At 49.4% G+C, this 14708-nt stretch overlaps 1 protein-coding gene across 2 annotated transcripts in view; it reads left to right on the top strand.

Moving 5' to 3' along the window:
* Positions 1 to 14708, top strand: part of GNAO1 (G protein subunit alpha o1) — a 151339-nt gene that overhangs the window by 104210 nt on the left and 32421 nt on the right. For both annotated transcript variants that reach the window (XM_061548778.1, XM_061548777.1), the window contains exons 4-6: positions 5461 to 5621; positions 6257 to 6385; positions 10229 to 10358. In XM_061548778.1, coding sequence (XP_061404762.1) covers positions 5461 to 5621; positions 6257 to 6385; positions 10229 to 10358 — 420 coding nt within the window. The remainder of the gene's footprint in view (positions 1 to 5460; positions 5622 to 6256; positions 6386 to 10228; positions 10359 to 14708) is intronic.

Raw genomic sequence — 14708 nt, 5'->3', positions numbered from 1 at the left:
TGAATGGAATAACGAGTGTACGTACCCGCATTGGACACGTTCTCTCGCATCTCAAAGAGCTGCGTGCGTCAATTGATCATTTATCAATGCCCTCTTCGAGCCCTTTGGGTGTCGGCACGCGGGAAGATGTGTTCCTAGCCGACGGTTCGGGCTCCGAGCTCTCTCCGAGCTCTCTCCGAGCTCCGGCGAGCACTTTAGACGAGCGGTTTTGAGTTTTTTTGGCCAAGCCACGAGCCCACCGACCACTTGGCCGTTGCCTTGGAGAGACGAATCGCAATTAGGGCCACATCCCTCCCACGTAACGCCGGAGAGGCATGTCATCACAGCGCTAATCCGATTAGCGCGTGTGAGGACTGCTAACCCTCTCTTAACGAGATGAAGCCATTGTTTCGTAAAGCACTCGTTTATTTATATTCCTCGTGAGTTTAAAAAAAAAAACTATGTTTAGCTGTGCTCCTCCCCCCTCCCCAAATCTAATGAATTTCTTCGCGTTATATTTGGGTGTGTTCAAATTGTCTTCTCCCATCTGTATGTTGACAGGAAACATGTCAAATACTGCCTTTTCTTTGTTGGCACAGAAGGGGGGCAACAGGTGGTGCATCAGCCAGTCATCTCAGTCAGTCGACCCATGGCACCACCTGGGTCTGTCCCATGACCTGCCAGCGGATGTTCGACACTTCACGTGGCCTCAACGTGCACATCGCCTGGCACAAGCGACGTCACCGCCACTTTGTAGCGAATAGCGGCGGTTGTTGTTGTAATTGCATGTATCCGTGTCTCTCTCTGTGCATGTGGGTTGCGGTAGCGTAACAGCTCGTGGTTGCTGCCCATCATCCAACCACCACCTCGTGTGTGTGTGCCAACAGTGGCCGGCCATCACAAAGGTTGCTGCTCGCGAACATGCAAACTTGCCCCGACAGCCTGTTGTTAACGGGAGATGTGGTCGTCTTTAACGCTTAGGGCGCACGCACGCTCGCTAGCGAGTCGAGCGTCCGTGCCGTGGGGGAGCAGGGGAGCCGAGCCCATTGCTCGGAATGAGATGCTGGTTGCCTAGACGACTGCTTACGTCTGCAAGCTGTTTCTCCATCTCCCTCCATTATCTTGCTCTCCGCTGTCCCACCCCTCCCTCCCTCCCCCATCACCGCTGCCCTTCATCATCATCATCCTCCTCCTCCTCCTCCCAACCACTCTCTTTCCCCCTTCTCTTTCTCCCCTCATTTCCTTTTTACCGCTTATTTTCTATCTTGCTGATCTCTCTTTATTTGTTTTGTTGTTGTTGTTGCTGCTACGATTTTCCATTGTTATTTGTCCGTCTGTCTGCCACATCTGCCTCAACACGTTCCGCTGCCGATGCTTCCCCTTCCTCGTGCCCCCCCCCCCCCTCTCTCTCTCAGACTCTCCGTCTTCCTTCATCCTCTTCACGTCGTTGCGTCTCCCTCACCTTGCCCCCCCCCTCCCGTCACGTCCCCCCCCCCGTTCCATCGCGTGCCTCTTTGTTGATTGTTTTTAATTAATTTGCCAAAATAGCAACCGGCCCCCCTCCCCCCTCCCCCCTCTCGCACCCCTCCTCTCACCGCGTAAATTTGCTTGAGCGTCAAATTTTTTTTTAAAGCTCTCATTCGTCTGTTACAGTCCTCGGCTACCCCGATCCACACCTCTCTGCATCTCTCGCAAGAGTGCCAGTCAGTAGCCCCCCCCCCACCGGCACTGTCACCACCTGCTCTGTAAAATGACCTTCAGTGCCCGCAGCGCATGCTCTCTGAAGTTGGTGCACGGCACAACGGCACTTTACAGCTCACTGTGACCGTGGTGGTGGTGACCCAAGGCAGGGCGCTCTGCGTTGTGAAATCCAAATCCACCTCCTAGCCGTCTGCTGGGGAAAAAGACATTGAGCCGAACACGAAGGCACACACTGACCAAGCCACTGACTCAGCCACGAGCCAAGCCACTTAATCGTGAATCCATTCACCAGCAAAGCTGCTGACTCAGTCACTAACTTAATTACCAGTCTAACCACGAACATTGCCATTAGTTTAGGCACCAACACAATTTCCAACTTAAACACTAACCAGGCCACTAACTTATTCAACTAACCTGGTCACTAACCCACAAAGCCCCTGACTCAGCCATTATCTCAGCCACCAAGCCACTGTCCCAGCCACTTACGCAATCAGCCACTACCCCAACCACCCCTTCTCATCCCCATCGCTCTCAAATCCTACTGCCTCTGAATTCAGACTTCACACTCCCACTTTCATTCGCCAGTTCATGTAGCAGAGTCATCTTCATGACACCGAGTGCCACCGCCGGTGAGAAGTGCTGTTAAGCTGTCACGCTGAAATATCGAACGTGCGGTGTGCAGATACGGCCTCTTTCCAGAAATATATTTTTTTGAAGATTGTGACGCTGAAATGGCGCGCACAGGCACGAGAGGGCTCAAAGCGAGCTCACGCGACAATAGGGAGCGCTGCATCCCGACACCCGCCGACTCCTGTCATGGGCTTACGGGCGAGGCACGGTGGTTAAAACCCGACGTGTGTTGGAGGGCACGGGTATCCTCACGGCATTGGGCACGTTTGGCAGTAGATGGTACAATCAAGGAGCAATGGGTATGGGTCGATGAGTGAATAAGTGGACTATTGCTGGGGTCAGGAGCCAACTACGCAGAGAAGTGTGCAAATCAAACATTTGGAGCACCTCGAGTTGAGTAACGTAATTGACCCTTTGAGCAGGTGGGATTTGGGGCTGATCTCGAAGGGGTTTCGTTGAGCAGGGAGCCTCTTTAATTCAAGGAGAGGAGGTGTTTGGGTTTAGGAGGAAACCCTTTGGCTGAACACAAGGTCCATAGTTTCAAAAGGAATGTATTTTTCCTTGGCAGGGAGCGCTGGGATGTATAGGGCATCCCTTGGGTTGTATATTTTACTTTAGGCGTTTGGGCTGAATGTGGGAATCACTCTGGTAAAGTGGAGGGCAAGGGAGGGCATCCTTGTAAAGTTAAGGCAACAGATGCAACAATAAGTGTGAACCCGAATGCGATTGGCAACAAAACCTGGAGTGTTTGAACCCTCGAGCAAATCGCAAGGCGATGCCAGGATTTTGAGCGGTGTTTCAGGACAGGGGCTATGAAAGCAACATCTGAGCAGGAAAGAGAGTCAACAATAGAAAAATAATTTTGACAGTGGAAGCAACATGGTGTTGTCGTTAGCCTGCCTACGGTCTGATCGGTTGGTTGGCTCCGACAGGAAAATACCACTGTATAAAGCCACCCACCCCACGAAATTGCTTTTGTGCTGTTTTACATCTTCATTACTCGCCACCTGCCAGAGCGGCGTGTCAAGAGGTGATGGGGGTTTCGGAGGGTGGGAGTGGTGCGGAAATGCGGTGAGATGGAGTGGCCACGGCTGTTCGGGGGAGGGAGAGGTGTACGGGAGGCTGCGCATGACCTCGCCGGGGCGGTACGGTTCGGGGAGAGGGAAGGCGCTGTCGTTTGCATGCAAGTAGTCGGGTTATTGCCTCCGAAGCAGATTACAATAAGATGCCTTCGTCAATCAAGCGGAAGACGCTCAGTAGGTGGGAGGTGACCATGAAGTGATAGTGCACTTGGACTTGCAAAGTCCAGAGGTCACCGGTTCGATTCGATCTGCCGGCGTGGCAGTTGAAACGGCGGTGGAGCGTTTTTTAAAATGCCCTCCGACCTTCGTCCGCCCCGAGAGTATAAATGGGCACACCACATTTAGTTGATTGGCGGGTCATGTGTGATGGAACTAATGGGTAGTTCCCACCTCTTTCAAGATGTTTGGCCATATCAGTGTGAAAGCAGTGCTGTGAGCAAGCAATTACAGTGCTGTGCCTTTACTATTTTATGCGGCATACACGTGAATCATTGCTTTGCGCCAAAAGATATTTAATACCAGAATTTCACGACTGTTAATTGTTGTGCACTTTAATACTGAACCTGTTGCTCAAGTTGCAATGTTTTTTCCATATTTGGGGCCATGACAGCAGAACAGAACCACTCGCTCTTGTAAATCATGTGACGGTGGGGGGGGTTCTTTTATTTTCATATTGGTAGGAATATCAGCCATAATTATAATCACTGATAATTATCAGTCAGAATTACCACTGGAAACACTACACCGTTGCAATCATCCGCCTCGGTGGCAAGCTGTGGCTACCTTAACTGCGAGGCTATTTCGTCAACCTTAATCTTTTACAAATAAATAAACACACTCAGAAACATCTGGCCTATTTTGTTCCAACTCGGGTCCTGACCCATTTGACTGTTCGCTCCCCGTGCCGCTTCCAGGCTGAGTTGGGTCACGACCCGGCGTCGCGCGGCCCAGTGCCGTTGGATTAATCTGACCTCGAGGCGAGGGCGACTTGTTAGCTGAAGGCCTGCACTCCTGATAACTTAACCGGCGAGTTGGGCGGGCGCATGAAACCCTTCTCTCCCCCGAGCTGCGAAGGGGGGGGGGGGGTGAGGAGAGGCGAGGGGGTTGAGAGAAGAGCGTGGGAATAGAGGTGATGCTTAAGTGTTGAGGTTGTGGCTTCATTAGGGCCGCGTGCAAGAGGAAGAGTCGTTAACTTGGTCGTAAGCGGCGTGTGCGCTGTGCGACCAGTGATTCTGTTTGACGCGTACATTCGCCATCCTGCCTGACGGGGCTCTGGCTATGAGTGCTTGAGAAATGCAATCAAATAGTTGCGGATTTGAAATCTCGGTCGGAATTTGACTTTTTTATCGTCTCTCTGGGTCAATGAAATGAGTGCCACTTTCTTGTCCTATGTAATGGCTGGACCGCTTGCCAAAAGAATAGATTTTGTCAGGAGATGCGTGCATTTTTACATCAAATTGTGATTCAGCCGAATTCACACGGTCTGTGAGTTGTCTTCTCAAAGTTTGGTGACCTTCTAAATAATTGCCAGGGACAGGGCCTTCTTTGCAATTGAGTGACTCTGATCGGTAATTCATTTGTGCGCAACACTGGAGATTCCAAATTGTATATCTGCCACATCTGCCACCTCTACCACCTCAGATGCCTGTTTAACTCCGCAGGTGTTCGCCCTTTAATTGGGATCACACCATCGTGTGCGTTGCGCTAATGCAGGTTGGGAGACGTTTTTTGTTTATTGGCAAAGTTGTGCAACAGAGATAGCCACGGTATTATTAGCCAGACAATGTGCACCTTTGTCCTTTTCAAGTGTATTTAATGTTTCGCTCTTGGACTATGAGATACGCGCATCAAATCGTATATGTGTGCCAATCAAGAACACTCACATTTCTGTAGGTTGCAGCCTCCACCTCCGATTCGCACGATTGGCCCACGTACGGTGCGAAAGAAGCTCCACATGCAGTGCATAACAAAGCGTGCGACACGTGCGTCCGAAATAGTGGAACTGGCAAGAAGCCTCCGAAGGAACTCACAGCACGAACGCCGCTCTTGTTGTCGTTTCCCTGCGCAGGCGGACGCCAAGATGGTGTGCGACGTCGTGAGCCGCATGGAAGACACGGAGCCATACTCGCCCGAGCTGCTGGGCGCCATGAAGCGTCTGTGGAACGACTCGGGCATGCAGGAGTGCTTTAACCGAGCACGAGAGTACCAGCTCAACGACTCCGCCAAATAGTGAGTTCGCGTCTCGCTCACAACGTACGGAGCCAGAGGGGTATCGCGCCGTCCAGCATTTCGCTCTGTACGCGCGCCGAACTCCTTCCGCGCCGTACGTAGCCGACCCGCGCTAATCGGAGGTGCGGGAAGTCAACAGTGCCATGTTGCTGGGGAGAGGTTGACCATGGCTGGAGAAATATGATGTTTCCACCAATAAGGATGAGCGCAACCCCAGCACTCGATGGCTCGATTGCTCGAAAGCTCGATTACAGCAGGGACTCGACTTGGTCTATTTCATTCTTGCAAATCCACAAATCCCAAAAAAATGACCTCAACAGATTTGTTTACATGATGCATGTAATATTATTACATTTTCTGATTTAACCATTTATACTGTGTGTGTGTGTGCGAATACTGCCATGGTATCATGGTTATTAATCCAGAGGTCGCTGGTTCGCACTTCCACCTCTTCTAAGATATCTGTCCAGCGTGGAAGAGGAGTTGAACATCACATCCTACGGAGAGGCACTCTTAGAGCTCTTAGAGTTCCCTACAGTTGAGGTCCTTCCGCCAGCAGTTGGCGCTGCGAGCGAGCGTTTTCAAGGCCGTAGCTTGACCTGTAACTGTGTGCGTGTGTCGCGTGCTCGCCACAGCTACCTAGACAGCCTGGATCGTATCGGGGCGGAGAGCTACCAGCCCACAGAGCAAGACATCCTGCGGACACGCGTCAAGACCACTGGCATCGTGGAGACGCACTTCACCTTCAAAAACCTGCACTTCCGGTCAGCTGATCCACATACACGCAAAGGCAAAGATCCCCCATATGACCATAACAGACTGTTGGGGCAAGTGCTGTTAGCGAGCAACTAGTGAAGTTCGGCACGGCACAAGACGGGGTGGGTGGCCAGCACCATGCCCGGGTCTCCTGATCAGCGACATTTGCACAATGCACCAGGTACTCATTTGAGGCCGATTGAACCTAGAGGAGGCCCTGGACCGGTTCAGATAATCATCACTGGCGTTGGCCATGAGCGGGAATCCAACTCGTGTCACCGGGTTCGTAGTGCAGCGCACTAGCCACTGCGCACCACTCCCCACAAATTCACACACACGATCGCACGTGCACCGATGAGCGCTCAATTGCACAAATACCGTAGTAGATGTATTGTGGATCCCATTCCGGAAGAACATGTTGGCCTGTTCTCGTGAACAGTGCTATGGAATTTTTCAACATTCATTCATCAAATTCTCACAGAAATGAATTGGGATTCGAACGAGTGAACCCTGAACTTTGGGAAAATCGCCCAACGCTGCAGGTCACAATGCCAACTCTCCGTTCATATCCGCAGAACAAAGAGATATTGTGAAATATATAAACTCCTCGCGCAGATCTCCCCGCAGCCAAAGTCATTCGCCATTTCCACCCCTCCTCCCGCCACTGAGAGGCACGCATGATCTCTTGACTATATTCATTCAAAATTAGCGGCCTTTCCGCGGGAGCGGCGACAACAACGGGCGCTGTTAGCTGTCGCTGCGCGTGTCACATCGATCGTCGCGGCCGGCGCAGATGACGTCACAAGGCGTGAGCGCACGCACGCTCTAAACGCATCGGGCGGGCACTTCTAAATGGGAATAGCACCAGCACTCAAACCGAGTAGTCGTCTTCTATTGAATTTATTTTAGAAAAATTATTTCAACATAACACAAGCCCAGTACAAATCACCGGTACGGTGGGGAGGGGGGGGGGTTTGGGGGGGAACAGGAACTCCACGAAGAAAATTTCGAAATTGGTGAAATTGGTGCGGCTTTACGAAGGGGGGAACATTTGGGCTCTCCGCCCCAGGTGGGGACCGCGGGTAAGATAACCAACATAACGGGGTGGAGGGAGATGGGGAAATGGTGGGGAGAGGGGGGTAAAGGGAGGGAGACAGGGGTGGGAGACAGGGGAACAAAAACAGGGATGGCTAAAGGGGGGTGAGTTTTCTTCGCTTTAAAAAATGTGCCCGATTCTCGCTTGAGCGATTGAACGTTGGGAGCTCAAGAACGTGCCGTGGGCGGGCGTCGTTCGCGAGCGATTTGCGGGTGCACAGCGGCGCTCCGTTTCACGTGAGGACGCCTGGTTCACTTGGACCCTGTTTTAGATCGGTCTCCATTAGCATTAGGATTTGTCGCTCATCAAAGCTACGTCATGTCATCAGGCTTACGAATCGACTTTATATGCGCATTCTGTGGGAGTGTGCTCTCCCGACCAGTGTCAAATTTGCAGATGTTTATGGGTGATAAACTAAACGACCTACCTGCTTATACTCTACGTTTCACAATATAAGCATGGTTTAGCAAATCTCTATTTGGGTTTTTATGTTCAAATGAAGGTCCTTTCTGTTAATTTGTTCTGTCCTGCTCATCGTGCAGATAGGAGATGAGTTCACACTGCTTTTGAGCTCCGGAAAACGTCCCGTGTGTATTTAAAAGTAGATAATCTGTTTTTTTAAATGGTGAGTTGCAAATGATCATAAACGAAAAAGAACGTGAAAAAAAAAAAAATTCAGAATGCATTTACATATCTACGGATTAATAGGTTCGCACTGGCAGTGTATTAATGCGAAATCGTGTCTTGTCTGTCGTGCACGACACACGTGTGCGTGCATGCTAACAATTTGGTTTCCTCCCATTCAAGAAAAAAATCTCACTCTTTTTTGGCATGATAGATTTTTTTTTTTGCAATAATATAACCACTCTCCAATTTAATAACCATTACACATGAAACAGCGTCTGGATAAACTGATTTATCACAGCCCCAAGCTTTTCACTTAATATTGAATAGTATTATTGTTTTATTAATTGTTTTCAGATTTAGCAATAGTGTAACGATTCGCACATTGGACGACCAGTCCAGAGGTCACCACCACTTTGTTCCCCCGGCTTGACAGTTGAAACAATTAAGCAAGGATCAAAAATCCCTCTGCCTCTGTCTCCCGAGCAGTATAAATGGGTACAACGCAATGAATTTGCAGGTCACGTGTGGTGGGATGAAGTGTGGGTAATCACACCTCTTCCAAAACGTCTGGCCAGCGTGGGAAAATGGGCCGAAAAAAAATCCTCTTGAGGGGCTCTCTAATCACTCCGTCTCGTGGAGGCCCTGCCAGCGGCAGTGATGTGTGCAAGGAATTTCAGTTGATAGTATTATTGCACAGAGTACAGACACATGAATGTATTGTAATTTAAAGCCTGTATATGTGCAGTGTATAAAGATCTCGAGTCTGAGAAGTGAAAAGTAGGGGTAATAATAAATCTAGATGTGTTACTTGATTTTAAAATTCAGCAACTCATAACTCTTAGATGGTATTCTATAATGTGCCATAAATGCTTGGAAACGGGACATAACGTGACATTATTTCTAAGTGCCATTGTCATACCTTCACCTCCATCGACACTTATCCACTGCAGTGATTTTATTCGGTGGCAGAGATGGTTAGAGTGCACAACGGGCTTGTCAGACAGGGCCGCCTGTTCAAATCTTAGTCACGCATCATCAGATCACACACTCATTTGTCCAGGGTCAAAAAAATGTGTCCCTCTGCGGATAAATTTGCTTGACACTCTGACTTGTTTAATCACAGTGTATACATGATTCTCATTTTACCCAATACTCATTGTGTCGTTTTTTATACATAAAAAAAACTAGAAAAATGGTTTGCAAAAAATGTTGGTTTTTTTTTATCATAACTTCCAGATGGTCTGAGTTCAACAAAATGGATGCAAGTGAAATCCGTTTCAGACCAAGTTGTGACGTATTTGCTGCCCTGAGCTCAGGCTCACAGGGGCAGCTGGCTTAGGGTTCAGGCAGCTTGAATTAATAACGTTAGTGACACCACCGCAATGAGCCGCAGAATACTCAAACTTAACAACTAAATCACCCTGAATGCTCCCGATTTCATCGGATCTCAGAAGCTAAGCAATATTGATTTTGGGCAGTACGTGGATGAGTGACCACCAAGGATTATCTGGTGTAAGGGCTGCAAGGTGGCCAGCTGGCTATACAAGTGGGTTCAGTGCACAGATGACCTCTCTGTGGATTGACACGCCAGTAAAAACTCAGCTAAGCGGACTTAATTGAACTATTTTTATTTTACCAGGTAAGGACCAATATGCTCTACAGCTCCTTTTCAGAAGCACCCTGGCCACAAGTGATAGCTCAATGAAGTGGCTTATCACGTGGAAATGTATAGCAGCCATATACTCAAAACGCATGTTTCTAAATGCGGAAGCAAAAACCAGAGGACCCGTAAAAAAAACCATGTGACCACAGGGAGAACATGCAAACTCCAAATATACAGATATCAAGATTGGGATCGAACCTACAACCTCCTGTATACCTGGCGATGTAGTTAACATCTCGGGAGCACTGGTCCGGCTATCTGAAAACTCTGGCTAGCCGCAATTTTAATGCAAATGTACATTATGTTTTTAAAAAAGGTCAACGTACAGCTTATGCAATACACATATTAGGGTGCGTCACATAAGCGGCCCGACGGATTTGAACCGCGAGATGCCCTACCATCTCCCCTTATTGATGATTGCGGTGGCGGCGGCGGCGGCGGCGGCGGTGGTGTGCCTCCCTGTAGGCTTTTTGACGTGGGGGGACAGCGTTCGGAGAGGAAAAAGTGGATCCACTGCTTTGAGGACGTGACGGCCATCATCTTCTGTGTGGCCCTGAGCGGCTACGACCAGGTGCTGCACGAGGACGAGACCACGGTACGTGCGACGATCGCTCACCTTCGCTCGCGCGCATTTCACTGCCATACGTGTGCGCACGTGCACGCCAGTGCACGGGGAGTGGTGCTCTGGTGGATAGCGCTGTGCACTTCGAACCGGGATGTACGAGTTCTATTACCAGCCAAGCCTAGTGCTGGTCACACCACCCCCTTGTGTGCCGTAACGGCCTTTATAGGTGCTTGCTAACAGCACCCCAGGGGTCTGTGTAGGCTACATGGGCGATCTTTGTGAGCGTATGTATATGGTGTGTGAGCAGTAGTTAGTGCACTGCACCACAATCCTGGGGACCACGGTTCTATTCTCAGCCATTGCTAACAACAGCGGCGAGTGCTCACAGAACTACCCTAACATCAATAATTATTCATTTAACCAGGGATACATAAGAGTCCTAGGTATCTCTTTCAGGAGGGTCCTGCATTGGGTGTTAATTTTAAGATGTTTTCAGCCAATTTAAAAGTGTTTATAATGCAACCGGGAGGAAACCGGAACACCCACAGAAAACCTGCACATGCAAGGGGGCAACACTATATCCCCGTACAGATGGAAACAGATGGATATTAGTCCACTTGCCATACAGATGCCTTCTCCTGGCGAGCCGGGGTATGGCACCTCAACGCCCACGGGAAGGGAGTTTCACAACATCTGTGTACGGTCCACCAACCCTCACCTCCGCCGTGCTGGATTACAGGTGTGCATTGCCACTGCCCCCCCCCCCCCCCTGGTGAGCTGTGCATCATCACACGGGCACCTGGGGCGGGATGTAAGCATCAGCACTGGGGAGACAAACGCGGCCGGGTGTAATACTGGCTGCACCACCAGGTTGTCCTCCGTGCTGGCATTAATAGGTGATCCCTGCTAGCACTTGCCCCACCCCCCCGCCCCCACCCCACATCAATCTGTGTGCATATAACCAGGGATCTTTTCCCTTTGTCTTTGCGTATACGCTTGGATTGTTCTGTCGAGGATGGCCGCTTCGTATGGTTCCTATTTGTACTGACCCCAGGAGCTCGCCTTGAGACACATTGTACGAATAGGCTGCAAGACCGATGCGACTCGTGTTTATGACGGTGATGGCGATGATGATGATGCTTCTAACGTACCAGTGTATGCATAACCGCTGTACGCGTATCGGCGCGTTTACAAGTGTGTGTACGTGTGCGTGTGTACAGGTGTGATCATACATGTGAACATTTGCATATGGCTGTGTTTTTGCCTGACTAATAATTGCACGGTGCACACAAGCGTATGTTCTTGTTCAACTAACCGGGTTGCTCTTATGCACATGCAAGTTTGTCCGTGTGTGTGTGTGTGTGTTTATTGCATTCGATACAGGTTCGAGAGGGGCCACCTGTTCAATAGGTGGCCACAAACTGGTTCCCCTATAGATCTGTGCATGTGTCAATGAATAACTGGATGTGTGTCTGCACAAGTGTCTGAATATAAGAAATGATAGGCGTGTGTGTGCGCGCGCGCGCGCAAACTATACACTCCGATGTGTGTGTGTACTTGCCCAGTTGGATACGCTCACTTTTAACCTCTGCTTGTGTCCACTACGGGGCCTTGTATCTGCGCGAAACGAGGCGCTGCGTTGCAGCACAATGGAGGTGCTCACTCACGGTGAATTGAACAATGCCAAGCTACAGCGTGTCGCCTGACCGCTGCGGCGTGTGTTAACACCACCGAGGTGTGTTGTGCCTGCTGCGGGTGCCAACCCGAGCCACCGTCCTTTCACACCGCCCCCGTCTGAAAGTGTGCAATTTTCGGGCGGTGACTTGTGTGAAAGCAGCTACATCGTGGGTGTGATAACACTTGGAAGTAGATCAACGGTTTCATCTTTTGTGCGGCTGGCCAGGCCGAGTGTCATGCAAGACACAATAGATGTGCCACGATTATCTTTGAAGAGTTCCCCAGCAGGGTTTTTATTTATTCTATGAAATGTTATGCCAACCGGTGCCATCTTTTAGATCTCTTCGAAGCCGTTGGCAAAACAAAGTTTTGACGGATTTATTCGCCACAAATGAGCTCGGACTCGGTGTCCTTGTTCAAACGCTGACGGAGGTGAGAGACAGACCAGAGATGGGTTTAGCAGGCGACTGAGGAGACTGAGCAAGTGGCCCCGATTTGTTCCACGTTAAAAAAAATAAAAGTTCCCGCTGTGACACGTACGTTCGCCTCCATAGCTGTTTCGTGAACAGACAGCATAGCCAAGGTGGCTCATGTGCCACACTTAGCAGTAAAAGCCCATGCGTGATTTCCTAAGCAAATGCCTGGTACAAATGAGACTTCTGCTGTTGGTCTAATGCTGTCTTTTTACTCTCTTAAATATACCCTTCTTAACTGGCTGAAGGCAGCGGTGCGTTCGCCTCTTTTATAATGCCTGGTATGACCATGAAAACTTGCTGTTGTGGTCAAGTCCTTTGCTTGGACAGTCAAAATCTTAATCCCCATCCCAACATAATGTCCCGGAAGATTTGAGTAAAGGGTCGTGTCTATTATGAAAACACCTTGCACACAGAGCAGCGGCTCCCTGCAAGCCGTAGCATGCTGTTCATCCCCAGCGAGGGTCAAACATTGCTCAAGTGTTGGCGAGATTCATTACCGCAGTGCAACATCACAAGCACAGCCAGGCAGCTGTGAATTAGATGGCTTTTGTTGAATGTCATTCGCGGACAATTTGAGAATGTCGTATCCTTCAGTCGCATCACGGGGTCCAATGTTACCACCCCTGTGCATTAGCGATGTGTGCGTTAGCAATGTGTCCTTATGTAATTTCCACTGGTTATGATTAAATGGTCCATGTGTGATTATCGCCATCAAATCCATCAGCTGGTTGACATGCGTGCGGGCAGCGTGCTTAGCTTGCACAACCATCAGCATTGCATTTCAGCACTTTAACTATAACTTAGCAGTGCCATATTTTGCTCGTGTGCGACTGGTAGGGTGAGATCGATTGCTGCAATGCATTTTAGCCTTCCGTTAATTTTCCACTGCAGATGAACGTTTAATGGGGAAATCGAGTTGCAATGACAAAGAACGTGATAAAGACATTGAGAGAAGCAAAAAAACAAAGAGACGACAAGCTTTAATTAAATAAAACCCCGGTCCTTTGCAGTTTCAGCATTCATAAAATATAATGCAATTCTCTTCCTTAGAGAGATACAATTTTGATGTAAATTAACCGGCGGCGGTGGTTTGAAATTATTATATTTTGCAGGTCACATGGCCTTGCTTGACAGGACCATTACAATGAATGTGAATAATACACCTTCAACTGCTTTAGAAATTTTTGCAAATGTCAACAATGTAGGATCACACCTGCATCAGCATAGGCCACGGCTTTCGGGTCGTAATGTACGTTGCTCAGCACGATTTCCGACGTGCCAAACCCTACGCGGAAACACGGGCACATTTAGCTCCTGAATCCTTCCCATGACAATTTTTTCCCAATAATTTAAATCACAATGGTTAGAATTCGAGGCACGCCTCGCATCAAGGCATGTGTCAATTTATGGGTGGCAAGAAAGGTCAAATGACAAACGCTTCAATAATTGATTTCCAAACGCCTCTCTGCTTTTCCGATTAGCACAGTTGGCTAACTACGGTGCAAAAAAAGTTCAACATACATCTGTCAGGCATGAGCGAAAATCGAGACGGTAAGTTGTCCGTACCTTGAAAATCCAGAAAAATGCTTCAGGGATAAGCTCAGTAAGGGCATTGACACAGCAAATGTCCATAGGTATTTCCATGGCAAGGAAGGGAAAGCGCAGTGGAAAGCCACGCGAGTTTGCAATCACTTACAAAGGTCACAGGCAGGTAGCCATGTATTATTCACGATTCACCCAAAGCGAGACCATTCAATCGTACATTCAATTCAGACAGTAGGCTCCTATTTATCACCCAACATCGCTGCTCACCATTGCGTATTCGCCACCCTCGCTGACGCGAGTGGGTGGGGGGGGGGTAGTGACGATGTATCGTGGTTGAGAGGAGTTGTGACCCTGACCTGAAATCCGGAGGCTCGTTTCCACGGCCGAGCCCTCCCGTGCCGCCGCATGTCATCCATTTTCAGATCGCCGCTGTCGGCTCTTCTGTGCGGCACCGGGGATGAGTGCAGATTTGCGCGGCCACGCGATGGTCAGCTCCGGCGATTACGTGCGCGTGACAGATTAATACGCACACGCCGAGTTAAACCGCGGATTATTATTAAATATTCATCGACCGTCGAAACGCCAAATGGCTAACATTAATACTGCATTTAAATCCGTCTGGACTTATTGCTCGATGTTCTTTGGCATTTATAGCTACAAAGAGCGTCCAACTGGCAGATGA

The sequence above is a fragment of the Lethenteron reissneri genome, chromosome 9, assembly GCF_015708825.2.
Source record: "Lethenteron reissneri isolate LAM-NWPU_2019-01 chromosome 9, ASM1570882v1, whole genome shotgun sequence".
Lineage (NCBI taxonomy): Eukaryota > Metazoa > Chordata > Hyperoartia > Petromyzontiformes > Petromyzontidae > Lethenteron > Lethenteron reissneri.
The sequence above is the reverse complement of the archived record's forward strand: the minus strand, read 5'-3'. Positions and strand labels throughout refer to the sequence as shown.